The sequence below is a fragment of the Caloenas nicobarica genome, chromosome 1 (assembly GCF_036013445.1).
Source record: "Caloenas nicobarica isolate bCalNic1 chromosome 1, bCalNic1.hap1, whole genome shotgun sequence".
Classification (NCBI taxonomy): domain Eukaryota; kingdom Metazoa; phylum Chordata; class Aves; order Columbiformes; family Columbidae; genus Caloenas; species Caloenas nicobarica.
In genome coordinates, this window is record NC_088245.1 from 27505014 (window position 1) to 27521989 (window position 16976).

General features: G+C 41.2%; 1 protein-coding gene across 1 annotated transcript in view; it reads right to left on the reverse strand.

The window, feature by feature from the left end:
* Positions 1 to 7391: 7391 nt before the first annotated feature.
* Positions 7392 to 16976, reverse strand: part of MET (MET proto-oncogene, receptor tyrosine kinase) — a 93939-nt gene continuing 84354 nt past the window's right edge. Inside the window, exons 16-21 of the mRNA XM_065631779.1 lie at positions 16034 to 16114; positions 15248 to 15429; positions 13558 to 13667; positions 10880 to 11045; positions 9842 to 9978; positions 7392 to 9698 (exon numbers count right to left, since the gene is read on the reverse strand). Coding sequence (XP_065487851.1) covers positions 9488 to 9698; positions 9842 to 9978; positions 10880 to 11045; positions 13558 to 13667; positions 15248 to 15429; positions 16034 to 16114 — 887 coding nt within the window. The 3' untranslated portion in view covers positions 7392 to 9487. The remainder of the gene's footprint in view (positions 9699 to 9841; positions 9979 to 10879; positions 11046 to 13557; positions 13668 to 15247; positions 15430 to 16033; positions 16115 to 16976) is intronic.

A 16976-nucleotide genomic window follows, 5' to 3' on the forward strand; every position in this document is an offset into this window, starting at 1 on the left:
CATCCTACTACACCACGCACAGTGTCTCTTTTGTGCTCTTGGCTTTGCTCTGCTCCCTGCATTTGGCCTGGCTTCTGCCTGACCCATCTCGTGAATAAATGCTCGATAAATTCTTTGCTTTACAGCACTCGGCTTAGAAGCCAGAGATCTCTAGGTCTCTGGCACTGCCCGGCGGGATTATTCAAGTTATTCAAATTTAAGTGATCCAAGTTAGTTAAAATAGAGACAAAGTGTGTGCGAAACATCAGAATACATATGCATTCAAAAATATGAAGAATTATCATTCTTTTAAGTGAATTTGATTGAGTAATGTGGGCTAAGGGATTAAAGGATTTGGGTTCCAGGTAACAGAGTTCCTGCTCCTGGCTTTGCTGTAGCTCCTGGGGTGGAAGCTGTCCTGACTGCACTGGTTCAACTAAGGTAATCACAAAAGAATTAGTTAGGGAAGGGACATTGTCCTGAGACAAATGTAGGATATATACTTTAAAAAAAACCCAAATGAAACAAACGACTAAGAGAACTGCAGACCCATCTAATTTGTACAACCAGAAAGATCCTCGAACAAGTTATTAATCTGCCTTGTTCACACCTAGAGCCATAGTTCCCAATCTTCATCTGTTTGTGAACGGAACCTCTAAGCATGTCATGTACTGTAGTTCCTTGCATTTCCAGACTGCTTGGATTGTATCACTGGTGGCTTTTTTTAGCCATGAGCAACAGAGCTGCTGATGTAATCACTCTACGAAGTGGTACATTTTGAGAGTACCGAGTTCATCCTTCACACTCTACTTAAGAAATGTGGGTAGACTGGGAAGAACCTACAGGAAGAAAGTTAAGATGTTTCGAAAATAAAGGATATGAGTAAAGGTTGAAGAAAACTTTATAGCTTCGAAGAGGGACAGTTAAGGTGGGACATCTTTGGTTAAAAGTTTTCTATTAATAACATGACAGTCATTTGTTGGCTATGTAGCCAGTGTTGGGACAAAGAAGGGGGGCGGGTGTCGTGATTTTTTAAAATTTTTTTTTTTTTTTTTTTTTTTTAAGAAAAAGCACTAGACAAACATTTGCCAAGGCAGCTTAGGTGCGGTCACCCTCTCTTAGTGACATGGGATACACCAAATGATCTCCTGACAATTCTTCCAGCCCTATATTTCTGTGCAAGTGCTTTCAAATTTATTGAAGAAAAGCACTCTTTCCAAAGTGGGTAGTACCATTCATTATACTTCTTCTTACCACAGTTACAAAGGAAAACTCCAAAATTGGTTCTTTCTACTGATTCTCCAGTCAGCTTTCCTCTTCAGGCCTTGTTGTCAGGCGTTACCATAGCAGGCTGAAATTGTCACTAGCTGTTTAAACAGCGGGGGGTTTGATTAGAAGCATCAAGAAAGGAAACAAGGAGGCTTTTATGATGGTATTTCTAACAGAGAATTCTCCCAGTATTCTCTTCCGTATTTCCTAATCACGAGCAATTTTTTGGTATTAATTTCCTTAACCAGTCCTCCTCAGAGTGATTGATTTCTGAGCTGTATGCTGTGGTCCCTGTTACTGGATAATAGCTTCATGTTGGACAATGTACTGATGGTATCTCAGCTGATCACAGAGGTAGGATGGATTCGCCTCTCTTTCAACAGCCTTTTATCAGTTTTCCCTTGTCTTGAAGTATAAATTATTGTAGACTGAGGAACATCTTTCATATTCTCTAGTGTAGCTTGGCTCTGTGGGAGGATGCATTATATATTCAATCTGTATCTAAAGAAAGGCCACTCTGCAACATGAGCGTCTGAAGTTGTGGATACTTTTCAGATACACGAAAAATACAACACTGGCATTGCAAAACATAGATAAGCCAAAGCAGGAGCTTCTTGCTCAGATCCCCTATATCTGACGGGCACAGCTTACCTCGCAGCTGTGCTTTGCCACTAAATTGGAGTTCCCTTGCAGCTCTTCCAGTCTGTCACTTTATGCTTAGATATTTGGAGCTTGCGATACATCTGGGAAGTGAAAAAACACTGGGAAGCATTTCAGATCTTGAGGGAGCTGAACGCTTCAAACAGATGGCTTCTTTCCAGAGAAAGCTCTTCCAGCTTTCAGAAGTGCTCCTCATAAAATTCGACCTAGCTGTTAGGGGTAGTATATAACTAAGTAAGGGGGTAGGGAGCAGTGATATTAAACTTGTAAAAAATAGCATTAGGTCCCTTGAGCAGTAAAATCCTTTGATCTCACTGCAGTCTCTAATTTCCTGATTGTGGCTGCGTGTATGAATGATGGACAAAATTTCTGTATTCTTATTCAAGTGGTAAAGGAAGGGGGGTTTTTTGTGTGTGTTTTCACTGAAATGAGACCTTGGTAATCTCAATTCAGGTTGAAAATACCAGAGTGTTGCTCGCGTATGTTGTACATTATGAATGAGTCTGGTTTATGATATCTGCTTGGCAGACTAGCACATAAGTACAATATGGCAAATATGATCTAAACCAAGCATTTCATTAAGGAAGGACGTTTGTTACTGGCCATTAAACTTCATGGCCACCAATTTCCCTGCAATGAAGTTACTATTTTAACACTATTCAAGGTTTTATGCAGTAAAATATAGGACTACATAAATTTTAATGCAGTGGTGGAAAGTACTAGAGGAACTTCGGTAGGGGGTGCATGGGAAAAGTGTTGTGTTGATAATGATTTGTTCAGCACAGAGATAAGGATTTGTTTATATTGGTCATCACCACACAGACATTTTCTTCCTATTCAGGATTGTTTGCAGAAAATAATATTGTGTACATATTTGCACACATAACCTCCATAACATGATGCTTTCTGGTAGTGTGAAGGTATTAGAGACAAGAAAAAAATTAAGTACCTGGTAAATCAGTTCTGGTGGACAGAAGAACCCTCAAGTACTGCAGAGGATTCTGTAATTACTGCCAAATAATCCAAAATAATTTTCCCTGGACTCTTCCCCAACCAACTCAGTTTTGAGAAGAAACAAAACCTATTCAAGATGTTCAGAATGGCTAATAGAAGAGAATTCCAGTCATTTATCCAAATAGGCTGTCAGATCTGTTTTGGAGGCATTCACTCTCCCAGATAAACAACATAGACTTAAACATATTTTAAAATAATTTACTTTGTATTTTCGTGGTGGTCTTAAGAAAACCCTGCTGCTATAAATTAATATCAAGATTCCTACAAAATGTATTTTATCATTGTTGTTGCATACGTACATATATTTTTCCAGGATATTTTCAAGTAAACTTAATATTCACGAAAAGAAGTGGAAGTAGTCCTGGCTTGTATTTACCTGTATCTGCCCTGTATTTACCTGCATTTCATACGGCAGCCCAGGTTTACACTTGTCAACGAGGTGAGTTTGTTCTCATCATTTCAGTACAGGATTCAGCGTTCATGGGAACTGGCACGGGCCTGACAAACTTTTGCCCTCGTCCCATCTGATTCAGATCTGGTTCGAAAGTTCTGCCAATATCTGCAGCAGTTTGGTGCTTCAGACGTGTACAGAGGACACAAGCGACACAGGAACGTTTTTACAATTATTGAGCCGTTGACCTGAGAGGGAAATACTTCGCATGCTGTTACGGCTCTTGCGGCCAGGTGGCAGGTATCTGACGCAGGCATGGCTGGTGGTTTAACAGACAAGCTAATTTTGATCAATACATTTCCAGTCACTGAAAATGAATGAAGAAGTTATTAGTGTAATTACATTTCTCTACAAAATGCAAAAGTTACATGGTGAGAGCGTCTTTGACTTGTGAAGATGGCTGTCCTTCCCGTAGCAGGTAACCTCTTCTAAGAAAGAGCTTTTCTTAAGAAAACCATTAGCATACAATTGGAGTTGGATGTGACTCAATTCTTGTGATGTCCCACCTGCTGACCAGGGTACACGTGCTGTCACACCGTCGCACGTGTTTGCCATGAATTCTGCACCACGAGCTCCACGGGCTGCAGCTCCACTGTCTTTCTTAAATTGCCTTTATTTTTTTCTGAGCTGCACGAAAGATAGAGAATATACCATTGTTGTCTGACGGCCTTTTTTCCTTCCTAATTAAAGCTCGAACTGTATTTTTAGCATTCGTGTTCAGCTTTGTTGCACTTGCAAAGCATGCCAGCTGCCCCAGTGAGCTGCAACCTCATGGCAGCTGAGGTGTCCATGTTTGGTCATGCACCCTAAAGTTTTTGGCAATAGCACTTTTCACGTCCTAAGGAGGATATTCAGCTGTCATTTATGACAGAGAGGGGCTAAACGTGCGCTTGGTAATTAGAACTCTGGCAAGTGTTTATTACATAGAGTTTGTAGAAACGCGCAGGGCCCCAGAGGCCCAAGCGAGGATGACTTCCCTGTTAAACCATCGTAAGGAACGTGAGAAGACGTTCAGCAGATACTATTGAACCTCCTGACGGTGCCAGGCTGTGGCAAAGTGCTTACTGCTGAAAGAGAAAAGTGCGTGGAAACCAAATTAAATACATCACCCTTCTTTGGTGTTCTACCTTGGATTGTGCAAACAAAATCCTATCGAGTCCAACCTACGGTTTCTGGCTGTATTCACTGAAATCCTTAAATACAACCATGCTCCTTTGTTGGACACGGGAGCCTCCTAAGGCTGCAGCCCTGGCAGGTCGCTCTGCCAACCCCAGAGCAAGGGAGGAATGGCTGAGCTGGCAGCAGGGGGAAAAGAAATCTGAAAGTGCCTCTCCTCCTCCCCCGAACCCCAAATAAATGAACGACTGAAAAACTAAAAGCCCAGCGTGGTCTGCATGACAGAGTGCCGGACGGCACCTGGTTTCTGTTCAGCCGGGAGGGTCTCCCCGGGCTGACCCGACGGGGATTTGCCCTCGCTGAGGGTCTCCCCGGGCGTGGTGTGTCCTGAGGAGGCAGCCAGCTCTGGAGAGGAAAGCACCGACGTGAACAGTGACACCAGCCAGGCAAGCAGGGTTCCTTGCAGAAGAGAAACCTTGTCTCTCTGTCCCTCAGGAGGTCGTGGAGCGGCCACAAGTGCTCGACCTCAATCAGCAAAAATAGTCTGTCGGCATCCTCATTGGAAGCGGTTACACCTTGGGCGTTAGCAGGTGGATGGGGATTTCAAAATGCAAATTCAGGTTTAATGTCAGAGCACACGGTTCCAGTTCCAGGGTGTGCGACTGATCTCTGGACCGGTGTCTGCTGAGTCAATCAAGTTGCTCTGAACTCTCCCCGTTGCCTGTGAGATCACAGTTTCTTGTAAATGTTTTTACTAATCCGTCTGGCAAAACCCTAAGATTTCCTCTGTCTTTCTTCGATGCTCGGAATACTCAGTTCATGACCTATTTGTTAAAAACAATGGAAATTGGAATTTCTCAGGAATAAATGTTTTGTTTAGTGAATAAAAAACCCATTAGGATTTGTATTTCATTTATCTGCTTTGACTTTTTCCTGTGATATAGTGTTATGGCCGAATTCCAGAAATGATATTTCTGAAGGGAGAGTTTCATGTTTAGGTTTAAAATTATTTTGATGCCCTTTTGTAGTTGCTCACCTGTACTGCTTCTGTCAGCATAACAAAAACTGCAAAGTACCTTTCCTCTTCATTTGTTTGCGTAAGGCATTTAGGTCCATCCTTCATGACTGAATTTAATGCGAGAGCCAGAATATTTGCAATATGCAAACCCTTAGCAACCCAATGGTACAGTGTACCATTTTCCTTGGTTTTTTTTTAGGAACCTTTAATATTGTTGGATGTATTAAAAACCTTGCTTAATATAGGCAGATTATTTAAATTGGTTAATAGTGCACGAAAAAATGTTTGTGTGAAATCAACAGGAAAATTTCTGTGGGGCAAGGATATTCCTCCCTATTTTTTTAATCTCTTGGCTGTTGTGCAGGGTATCTATTATGGAATTTTTTGACCACGGGCCACAGCCACTGTTAATATTCATGTGGAGGGAAGGATGCCAGTCTAAGTCAGCTGAAGATCTGCTGCTGTGTGTACCTGGTATAAACAAAGTTACCAGGATGAAAAACTGAGTATGAGAAGCCTGTGATTCTGTTGACCCTTTCAAAAATGCAATATATTGCATCCCTTAGAAATCACGAGAAGTAATCAGAGGAATGTGTTACAAATCTGGTATTTAAGTTCAGACTGTCATTTGGCTGTGTGTGATGCTGGTTTAGATTGAAGACTGGTATTAATAGCTGACTGTGGTAAAACCTTGGAGATTTTTTACTGACTTTTCAGAGAAATCCTGAAAACGTATTGGAAAATCAATTACATGTAAATAATTAGAATAAAAAATGTCTGACCTTTTAGCTGGATTTGGTTTGTGACATAACAGAAGAATGTTTTCATCCTTACCTGCTGTTTTCCATGACTTTTTTCCCTAAAATACGCTTGGAGTTGAAACGGAGCATATACATTTTCTGTGAAGAAGTAAATGTGTCTGGAGAAAATGTGTTTTGATGTTGGTTTGCTTGATATTTTGAAATTACAAGAGCATATAAATGTTTTTAATCAGTTGAGACTGTGCATTAAAGTATTTCTGAGTGAGTTAAGTACAAAATGTCCCCTTGAGGTAAAGCCACTGGAGAAATGAGCTTTTAGTGTTGTCTGGCTTAAGAGTGGCACAGGACAGTGCATGTCACAGTGTGCTGGGGTACCTGCCTAAAATACATTTCACAGAAGTGAACTTGCGAGTTCAGTGGGAGGCATCTAATGTAAAGGAGACGAAATGCGTGGGAGAAGAGCGGGGCTGGCTCCTGCTTCCCACAAGAACCAAGACCCCTGGGGACAGCAATGCCTTCTCACTTCAGGTGTCACAGGTACAAAGCACCTCGCAGAGATGAAACGTGATGGATGACCATGAGGGACGTGGCTTCAGGTGCTTCAAGTTTCTTGTGGGTCACAACTGATGAGGGAGCTTGGATGATGAGCACAAGCGCTGACATCCTTGTTGGGCCAAGCAGCGACTCTTAATGATGCCAAAATTACGAGCTTCAAATGTCACCCCCAACACTGAGCGCATAAAGAATTTTAAGGTCTGCATGGGGGCAGCCTGTGGTTAGGGAAGAGACTTTCTAACCAAACGGGCTGTGCCATGATTGTTTGTGACACAATATTCTGCAATTTTCTCTGAGGCATCTATTAATGGGTAGGAGGCTGATGAACAGCATGTTTGATTTATTCGGGCACTCTCCAGATTTTTATGTTTCTGAGTTGTTTCCTCTCTCTCCACAGGCTGCTCTTCCTATGTTAGTCAGAAAAAGCGTATTGACTTTTATCAGCTTAACAGCCAAATGTTAACAGTAATTACAGCACTCGGAGTGTAAAGTATTACAATAATGCATTTTAATAACATGTTTATTAGGTCATAACAACAACTATAAACATAAGTACCATTCAGCTCTTTTGCAGATATATGAACTTACTAACATCAAATCTTTGTCAGAATCACGTATTCTTACAGGTGTCCCAGACACAACATTAACTTTATTAAGCAAAAGTTCATAAATAGTAAAAACGTCCTCTGTTTCACATTGCAGCGTTCCTCGAGCATGTATGTACAAGTTTTGGAGTATCTTCTCCAAATCTATGTGTCACAAACTTCCTTAGCAATTTTAACAACCATAGAGATGATTTTTTTTTGCCTGCAGCAAAGCCTTTTGTCCTCGAGCAATCTACAAGTAGTATTGCTCTCAGCAGACATGAAAGTTCGTTTCTGAAATGAAAGTGGTGATGAAACACAATACAATATTATCTGCTCATAGTTTGCCTACACACTCTGCCCTCATTATAAATCTTTCGGTTATAGCGCTGTCTCCCAAGAACAATATGTCTCCCTTCTATCAGTTCTTTATCTGCACCACCTCTCTTTAAGGATCTTAAAATGGTTGGCTTGCAGCAACGGAGATATTATACTTCGGGTGGAGTGTGTTTACTATCAGTTCTTTTCCTTTTTAATATTTACACGGTTTTTTTGTAAGGTTGCTACAATTTATGAATCATGTACATTGACATACATTTTCTGAAATGTTCACAGTGCAGTATTTTATGGCCTAACCAAACTTCGTAAATGTCATTAAAAATAAACCTTTTTTCTTAATATAAAAATAGAATACTTTATGTGTTTACACCAACAAACCCAGTTCTATCGTATACTAAACAAGCTATACAGTAGTATGCACAGAATTCCACAGGAACAGAAATGACATGTGATGCTTGCCCTAAAGCTATAGCACTCTTTTCTAATGAATGAAGTTTTATTTACTACCTCTTTTCAAAATTGTTTTTCTGGTGGTAATTTAGAATCAAAAGTAGGTATCATAATTCACTGGGTTGTGTGATCCACGAAGAGGCTGGGGGCGAGGTGGGGACGGGCTAAGGCCGTTTTCTTCTTTTGATGGGTCTTCTCAGCTCCCCAGGGCAGGCAGGAATAAGTTACCCACCTTCCCGCTGGGCAGCGTCTCTGTAGGTCAGGGCCGGCTGCAGCACCTCCGCTCTTCACCCATCTCCGACGGCAGCTCCACCCCAGGGCAGGTGGCAGAGCTTCAGCTGCTCGCCCTGTGACTCACCAGCCGGCAGCTCCAGCGGGCTGCCAGCCGGCCTGGCTCCTCTGCCTCCGGAGCCACGCAGCCCATGTTACTACATCCCCGGGATTAGCCTGGCATTTAGTGTGGAGGCCTTCGAGCTTTTCTTCTCAGAGAGTGGTTAATTCTTTATTGAAATAAATGGAGACTTTGCATTTTTTCAGCAAGAGATCTGTCGATACAGGCAGTTACTCAAAGAAGTGGTTGGATGTTGGGATAAAGTTGTCACTAGGCATGCTTTAAGCTAGATCATCTTCCCTTCATTTTATGTACCGTCTGACTACACCAGATGACTGGCAAGGCTGACATACTTATTCTACTGCACACAGTGTTTTGATGTTGATTTCTATTCAGATATTGACCATAAGGCTGGCTCTCCTGGCTATGTTCTAAGAAATCTTGTTGATATAGTGCAAAAATCCAAACTTTGGACTGTGCGGGAGGAAAATAACATTTTAAACTCTTGTAATGCTTGTCGTTTGTCTGAGCCTTTTGTGTCAAAACCATTTCTGCTCTGCTCATTATCCTAAAGTACATGCAACAGTAACAGTCCTTCCAGCTGTACTGATTGGTATTCTACTTTCTCCTTCACGGCATTAACGATGAATCTTTGTTCTTGGGTCTGAGTACACATTAATGAGAGCTGGTGGGAACTAGCTCTGGGTGGTAGCACACAGCGTTTCCATTTGGTAAACTGATGCAGTTCTCCAAATACCTGGAAATGACTGTTATGGTTTATAGAATCCCATAGCCTTAAGCAGTGATATCATGTCCTTGTACTAGTGCAACTTGGGCAACAACATAAACATGTGCAACAGTGTTCTCACAAAGACCAGGCAGTAAAAGTGAGTGGACAAAATGGTTTGCTTTTTGTTCATACCACTAAGAATGAATTTTCCTCAGTTTCAGACATACCCGTCATGTGTCAACATCCATGTCTGTGTTTTCTTGTGATGATAAAAGAGAAGGATAGGGAGCAATGCACTTCACGTTGACATAAGTAGCATTGACATGAACGTAGTGTTCCCCAATAAACGTGGAGAAGATTGTTGATATTTTTGAAACAAGTTCAGAAAATGCTGGACGCATCTCAGGTTTTGGATGCCAGCATTTCAGCATGACTTCATACCTGCCATTCAGATAAAAGAAGTATTCAATTATGAAATCCTGTAAAAAGGAAAAAAAACTCCAACCCTTTCCTCCCACAGTCTCACTTAATATAACATCAGAATCAGCAGCATTTGCAAAAGGCTTTGCAAACTATTTACTTACAGTGGGTCAGGGCAGTATTCAGGTTGTAGCAGCCTTCTTCCTTGTAATAAGTAAACGGTTATATCAAAAGAATTCACATCAGGATAAGGTGGTGCCCCTCTTGTCATGAGTTCCCATAACAACACACCAAAGGACCACTAAGAAAACAAAGAAATAAATAATAAGTGATAGGGTTGGAGAGCTTTACATTCCGGTTTTAGAACATGATTTGACAGATTTAAGCATTCAAAGGCACGGATTTTCCCCTTGAAAAGTTATTTTACTGCAATCAGCTTTCTTTTAAGTGGGCTAATAAATGCTGTAGGGACTTGAGGAGCCACTTAAATTAGAGCCAGAGAAACTCAACTAAGTAAATGAAAGAAAATAAAAGCCCATAGGCCTGCTACTTAGCTGGTGTAAATTGACAGACCTCTTTTGAGGTTAATGGAGCTCTGCCAATTTACATGAGCTGATGATCTGACTAACCATGTGTAAGATACATACAGAAGAGAATATATGTGGTGAAAATTCTATGCATCACAGGCTAATTTGGATCTGGATTGAAAGGAGAGCTAAGATACAAAGTGATCCAGCCAAGTAATGACTTCATCTTCAATTTTTTTTTTCATAAATGGCCAGGTAATACTTGAGATTGCTGTAGGCAGTCAGTGAGTATTTATAAAGCAAATAAAGTATTTTTGAGAACTATTAAATTTTACGAGTGTCAAAGTTAACCTGTTTTGTCAAGCTTTCCAGACCCCCTCCTGTAAGAGGGTTCAGCTCCAAACTGGCTTCTTGGAATGTCCTTAGTTTTCCTTGGTGTGGGATTGTACTCCTAACACATTCCTGACCAGTAAGAGATAATCAGATCAACATTTTATTGCTTTGTGATTGGGACAAATACCCTTTTTGGATGTAGAAAAAGTCTCTTATTCTTATGTGAACTAAAGTTAGATCAAAATGTAAGGTTTGGGGTTAGTCCATTCATTAAATACTAGAGAGATGCCTCAGGCAGTATAAGATAAATTAATATGTGATACAAATACGTTTGTACATTACCACATCTGACTTTGTTGTGAACTTCTGAGTTTGTAAACTTTCTAAAGCCATCCATTTCACTGGCAGTTTAGCTCCTGTTTTATTGTGCACACTGTAGTATTCTTTATCATAGACATCTCTAGCAAGACCAAAATCAGCAACCTTGACAGTGAATTTTTCATCCAACCTAGAGAAATGACAAGAAGTATTACCTGCAACTGATCAGGCGAGATTCACAGTGATGGTGGATTATAATGAGTGACTTGCATTTTTGAGACTGTGACTTTGGAAGGCAGTACTTTATCTTGGATCTGTTAACTAATGTAACAGTGAAACAAAAACTGCAGCAAAGTATATTTGACACCCATTTAACACAGTGAATGAACTCAGGAAATTACTGATATTGTTTTGATAATATAATTTGAACTACAGTTCTTTTAAAACAATTGCTCTGTGTAAAAAGATACATCCTGGTTGAGTGCTACATCATTTCTTCCACAGCTGTTTCTTGTTCTGCATCCTTAGAAACCTCTCATTTTTATTTCCAAGTCAAGGCAGGACTTCTCGTATTCACTCTCAATTTGGATAAGGAAGGACCCATCAGTATCTCAGTGACTGCCCAGATATTACAATGTAGTCCTGTAAATAAGGGTGTGTTTGGTGTCGGTACTGGGAAAGAATGATCGTATAAGGAAAGTTCTGCTGGGGTTACAGCTAAGCCATACCAGAAGATCTCCCTGGCTTTGCTTCTCCTAAGCTTGGTGTTTGTCCTGATAAGCGGTATCATTGTCAGAAAACAGACAGAGCATGGGCGTCAGTATGCTTAAGCCTATTTTTCATTTTATGTGCAGACCTAGCTACAGCCAACACCTGCTTTTGGACATCTTTACAGAATTGCACAATTGTAGAATGGGTGAAATGGGAAAGGACCTCATTCACCACTACCTCCCTCACTCAAAGCAGGGTCAGCTACTGCAGGTTGCCCAGGACCATGACCTGCTGGGTTTTGAATATCTCCAAGGATGGAGACTTTACAACATCTCTGGGCAACCTGTGCCAGTGTTCAGTCATCCTTACAATAAAAGCATTTCTTCTCATGTTTAAATGCAATTTTCTCTATTTCAATTTGTGCCAACTGCCTCTTGACCTGTCCCTGGGCACCACTAAGAAGAATCTGGCTTCACCTTCTTTACTCCACCCTATCAGGTATTTTTGCACACGGGTAAGATCCCCCTGAGCCTTCTCCAAGCTAAATAATCCCATCTCTCTCAGCCTGTACATGTGGCATTTCCCTGTCTTGAATTGATGAGGTTTCTGTCTGGACAACTGTCTGGTCTGCTGAAGTCCCTCTAAATGCCACACAACCATCTGCTGTATTTACTAATTGAATAACTAAACCAATACCAATGAAGGGAGGAGAGAACTTTGATGGGTCAACAAGGGACAGTTTATGCCATAGCAGATGCCTGCACCTCTTCAAGGATACTGGAATAGAGTCAAGAGTCCAGGGGAGCTGTATTTGCATCACGGCTTCCTTTCTGAAGGACATTGCCACTGTGGCAAGGGATGTGCTTCTGAATGCTGGATTGCACGTGGCCACTGGGGAATGTGGGTCTTGAGCCCTACACCTTCCTCTCACGTGGCAGTGGCTCTTCAGGCTCTGAAGTGCTGAGCCATATATTAATAGAAGTACAAAAGCAGCCATTCAGTTGGCAATGTGAGTCATCCTGATAGCTCTTCCCTCCTTGCCATAGGAAGAGACAGTAGGCCAGAAGGAATGTCCTGTTGCCACTATTTGGACCTCGATTAGATGAACCAGGACTTCCAGTAACCCAATTCCTTTCTTCTTAGGAAACCTGAAAATCACGTTGCTTGTGGCTTTTTTTCCCCCTTAAAAAACAGCAGCTGCAAGAAAACATTCTTTTTCAGAGGCTGTTCAGCTGCAAAAGTGTATACCCTTTGAAAAAGAATCAGAAATCTGATGTCACAGGTGAATAACCATTTTGCAGCCAGAGTTCCAGGTTATGATGTGCTAAAAATAAATGCTAACGTTTAATCCTGTACCTCATTAATTCACAACATAAGTGATGACTCAGTATAATAGTATCGGCAACTCCTGTATCAGTCTTTGTGTAAACTGAAGTGTCTGGCTACCCAGACACTAGCAAGGCTCTTTGCATGCCCTGATTTTTTAATGTTAATTTGTGTGCGCAATTGAGCCAAAGCAGGCTCATACTCATGTAATGAAAGATTACTGTCAAGAGGTCTCACTGGTGTTTCTTTGTGTTCCTGTTTTTCTCACAAAGTTCTCCTGTTCCTCTCCCTCCTGCTAGGTGTGGCAGCAGAGACGTGGTGCTTCTGAAGAGGCTGGGTGGAAGCACAGCAAGTTGAGACAACAGCAGTTTAACTTCCCTTAGGAGATGCCTTTTAAACTCTCTCACCAATGATTTTGAGAGGCTACACTTTCACCTCAGATTTTCTTATTTCCCACACTCGAAAAGAGTTTATATATGAGAAGTGAGCCCTTAGCGAGCTGAGTAGCTCATCAGTATGCAAGACAAACATCAGTATAATTATGAAGCAATGAAAAAAACACCTTATTTTGACTAAAAAAGCAAAAACCTGGAAACTTTATCTCATCTCGCTGCCTTATGCAGAAGAGTGTGATAACGTGTCTGGAATTAGATGTCTGTACTTACATACAGTTTCTTGCTGCCAAGTCTCTATGGACAAACTTTTTGCTTGCAAGGTATTTCATCCCTTTTGCGACCTGAAGGCCAAATCCAATTAAATCTTTTACTGTTGGGTTCTGTAAAATACAAACATTTGTGATGAAGCAATGACTGCAGAAGCCCAAGGAGCAGACTGTTTTTCTGCTGTGACTCTCAGTTTTTGACACACCTATCTTGCCACCAGAATGATCAAGACAGGTTGGTACTTGTAGTAAAACTGGCGTTAAGTTTAGGTCAAGTTCTTACCTCCAGTGAGGAAACACACTTTAAGAAATCAGAGACTCCAGAGAGTGGAGTTTGCAGCATAAGCAGCATGACCTGGGCTGGGAGGTATTATAGAACAGCATGCTGAAACCTCAGCATCACAGCTGATACACAAAATTGACATTTGTGAACTTACAGTAATAACATGTAACTCCATAGAAGATGCTAACTATGAACTTGGAGCTCATCAGCTGGAAATGACCAAGAAGTGAGAGAGTCCTATTTGGGGCAAAATAAGTGCAAGCTATCGTCAGTATGGTGTAATGGAAAAGGCAAGTGAGACCTTAGCAGTTACCAGAAGAAGGTTTTCCACAGAGACTGGTAACTCTTTCTGCTGGTCTACAATGCATGGGTTAGGCCTTACTGAAAATGTTAAAGATATAAATAAAAATAACCTGTAATTCTTTTTACCCAACAGCATAACTTGTTACATAATGGTAAGGTCCCACAGATTTTTGTGTTGATGACGTTGCTCAATATCATTTTCCTCTGTGGAACAATCCCTTCAACTGTGGCGTTATTCTATTTGTTTCAGTAAGGACCATGGCACTATTCACAGAAAAGGTCCCTGGTGCTTGTAGAATGAAACAAGCTCAAAAAGGAGGAGATCTCTACTTCAGAAAGCTTAACGGCCCCAACAATTTGTCAAGATGCATTTTGGTTTTAAATTTTACTGGCTATTGTTGATTGCCAAAGAGGCAGGGGTGAAATCCCATTGGTTCAGAAGTCGCTTTACACTGTCCTAGCACTGTGAAATGGGTGAAATGCGACAGTATAAAGTGGGCTTACGCTACCTGAGGCTAGACCTGTGGTCTCATCCTTGAGAGAAAGCAGTGAGGCACCTTTGAGAAATCTCCAGTCTTTCAATGAAAATAGGGAAAATCTCTGATAAGAGAGTACTCATAGTTTGTGTAACAATTGCTGTTTTTCTCTTTTAAGATAAGAAGAAAAAACATGGATAATAATGGGACTGTGTCTCTAGCTGGACATGAAGATCCCTTACCTAGGAGATGGAAAGCAGATGGTGACGCCTGGCAGAGCTTTGCTGAAGTCAACAGAGGCATGCCAGTTTAAACCAGCAGATGGTTGGGCCCCTTGACTTAGATCTCATAAACACATCTGTTTATAAAGAGGCTTATGGATGGGAAATGAGAAATACTTATTGCTGATAATTTCTGGGAAACATTCTAGAGAGGAATTTGAGGGGGAAGGGAAGGAGTGGTAGCGCTGTGGTCGGGCTTGGTGCCAGCCTAGGCAAGTGCTAAAGTTTAAGGTGTAGTAACAGCAGCAAGTTATAGCTGTAATGTAATTATCAGAGCTTCTAACCTGTGGTGTTGGAGCAGGGCCTGGCTAGACTCGCATTATCGTTTGGTAGACCTCACTGTGTACTTACATGAGTCTCGTTCCTAATGAAGTTTCGAAGATCTCCGTGTTTCATGTAGGGAAGAACAACTAAGGGGGATCCTTCGTTGGGCAAACAGATTCCCAGGAGTGACAGAACATTGGGATGAGTGAAATCTTTCATGATTATTCCTTCTTTCAGAAACTGAGCTACTTCTTCGAGGTCTGTAATCCCTGAGAAATCCAGTAATAAAATGAATTAATTAAAATAAACCCAAACAAACAACAGTTCATTTCTGTACAGCATGTCATTGCACAAAAACGTGATCAGGAGAAACTACAAACGTGATCCCCACATCCCACATCACAGCTAGCAGTGCATCAGTTTTCTTACAATGACCAAATGCATTTGATTGGTGATTTCAATTCTGTTTCTCCTTTTCTTATTATGAATTATTTAGAATTGAATAACAACACTTGAGTAAAGCCTTTATTAAATTTTATAGTCTCTTCCTGTTTTTCCAGCAGCTTTGCCTGCTCTTAAGCAATTTAACTTCCAACAACAAATCTTCAGTAGTCAGTAAAGTAAAAAATGACACTGCCTTTCCCTCATTTTCCTCTATCCTTTTCTTTGTAGGGGAAATACATGGGCATTTCATTTGATGCACAAACATATACCAATGCCTCCTGGTAATCTTAAGTAATTGGAATTGCTCCAGAGATAAATCTGATCCAGCTGCAACTAAGAATCTTTATGTGTGAAAGTACACTTCACTGTAATTAATTAGTTCACCCTGGTTATCTTTGGAATTATGGTAATGTCTCACTAGTAACTCACTATTCAGTGACTTCACAGCACAATGGATTTTCCTGCCATCATTATCCAGCAACGTTCCATGGTACACACACCCAAAATGTCCTGTGAAAAAAATTAGAAAGATTAGCTTTAATAAGTAAAATTAGCTTTCTGGTGTTTTCCGCTGGGAAGCAATTATACTTGGGAAAGTGATCACACTCTACTTCTGTCCAGTTCCCAACGCTTGTAATGAATGCTTCATAACTAACACATAAAACTATAATTACATAAAACCATGATTACACACAATGAAAATTCTATTTGCAGCATAGTTGATATTTCTTGACCTAGATGGAGTGTATAAATAATGACAAGGCTGGCACCACAAATGCTTCATGTTCTTGCACACAAAAACCACATCAGCTCATTCCCACCGTGCTCTCCTGTTAGATCTGTGTCAGAGCAGGGTACTGGAAGGCACAAGAGAGCAGTTGGAAGGAGCTGATGTGACCACTGGATTGGTGGTTCCCAGTGGCCTGTAAGCCCACGCTAAGTGGTCCACTGGACCATACAGCCTTGATGCCTCTTCAGTGGAAAGCTGCATAAGGAAGGTCACTGTGGGCTTACGGTCTCGCAGATCTTGCTATTCCACGGCAAATGCTGAGTATGAAAACTGGTGTATTGGCCATGAAAGCTTTGGGAGTTGCTCTACCAATCACAGCCTGACCACATCACTACGCAGCACTCTGGGGGCTCTGCTATGACCTAGTTCCTACTGCAAAATGTCACCACAAGATGATGAGTGAAATTTGCCTTTGTGCTGATGGTCTAAGCAGTGAAATAAACTGCCAGGGACATGGAAATCCTTCCTGATCCTGTGCTTTTCTGTCAAGGAGACAGGGTAATCTGCAGAGCGGGGAAACCTGCTATGAGAAGTCAACTTGACCTGTTTGGGACACAGGGAGAACTGGGAGCTCCAGGCACA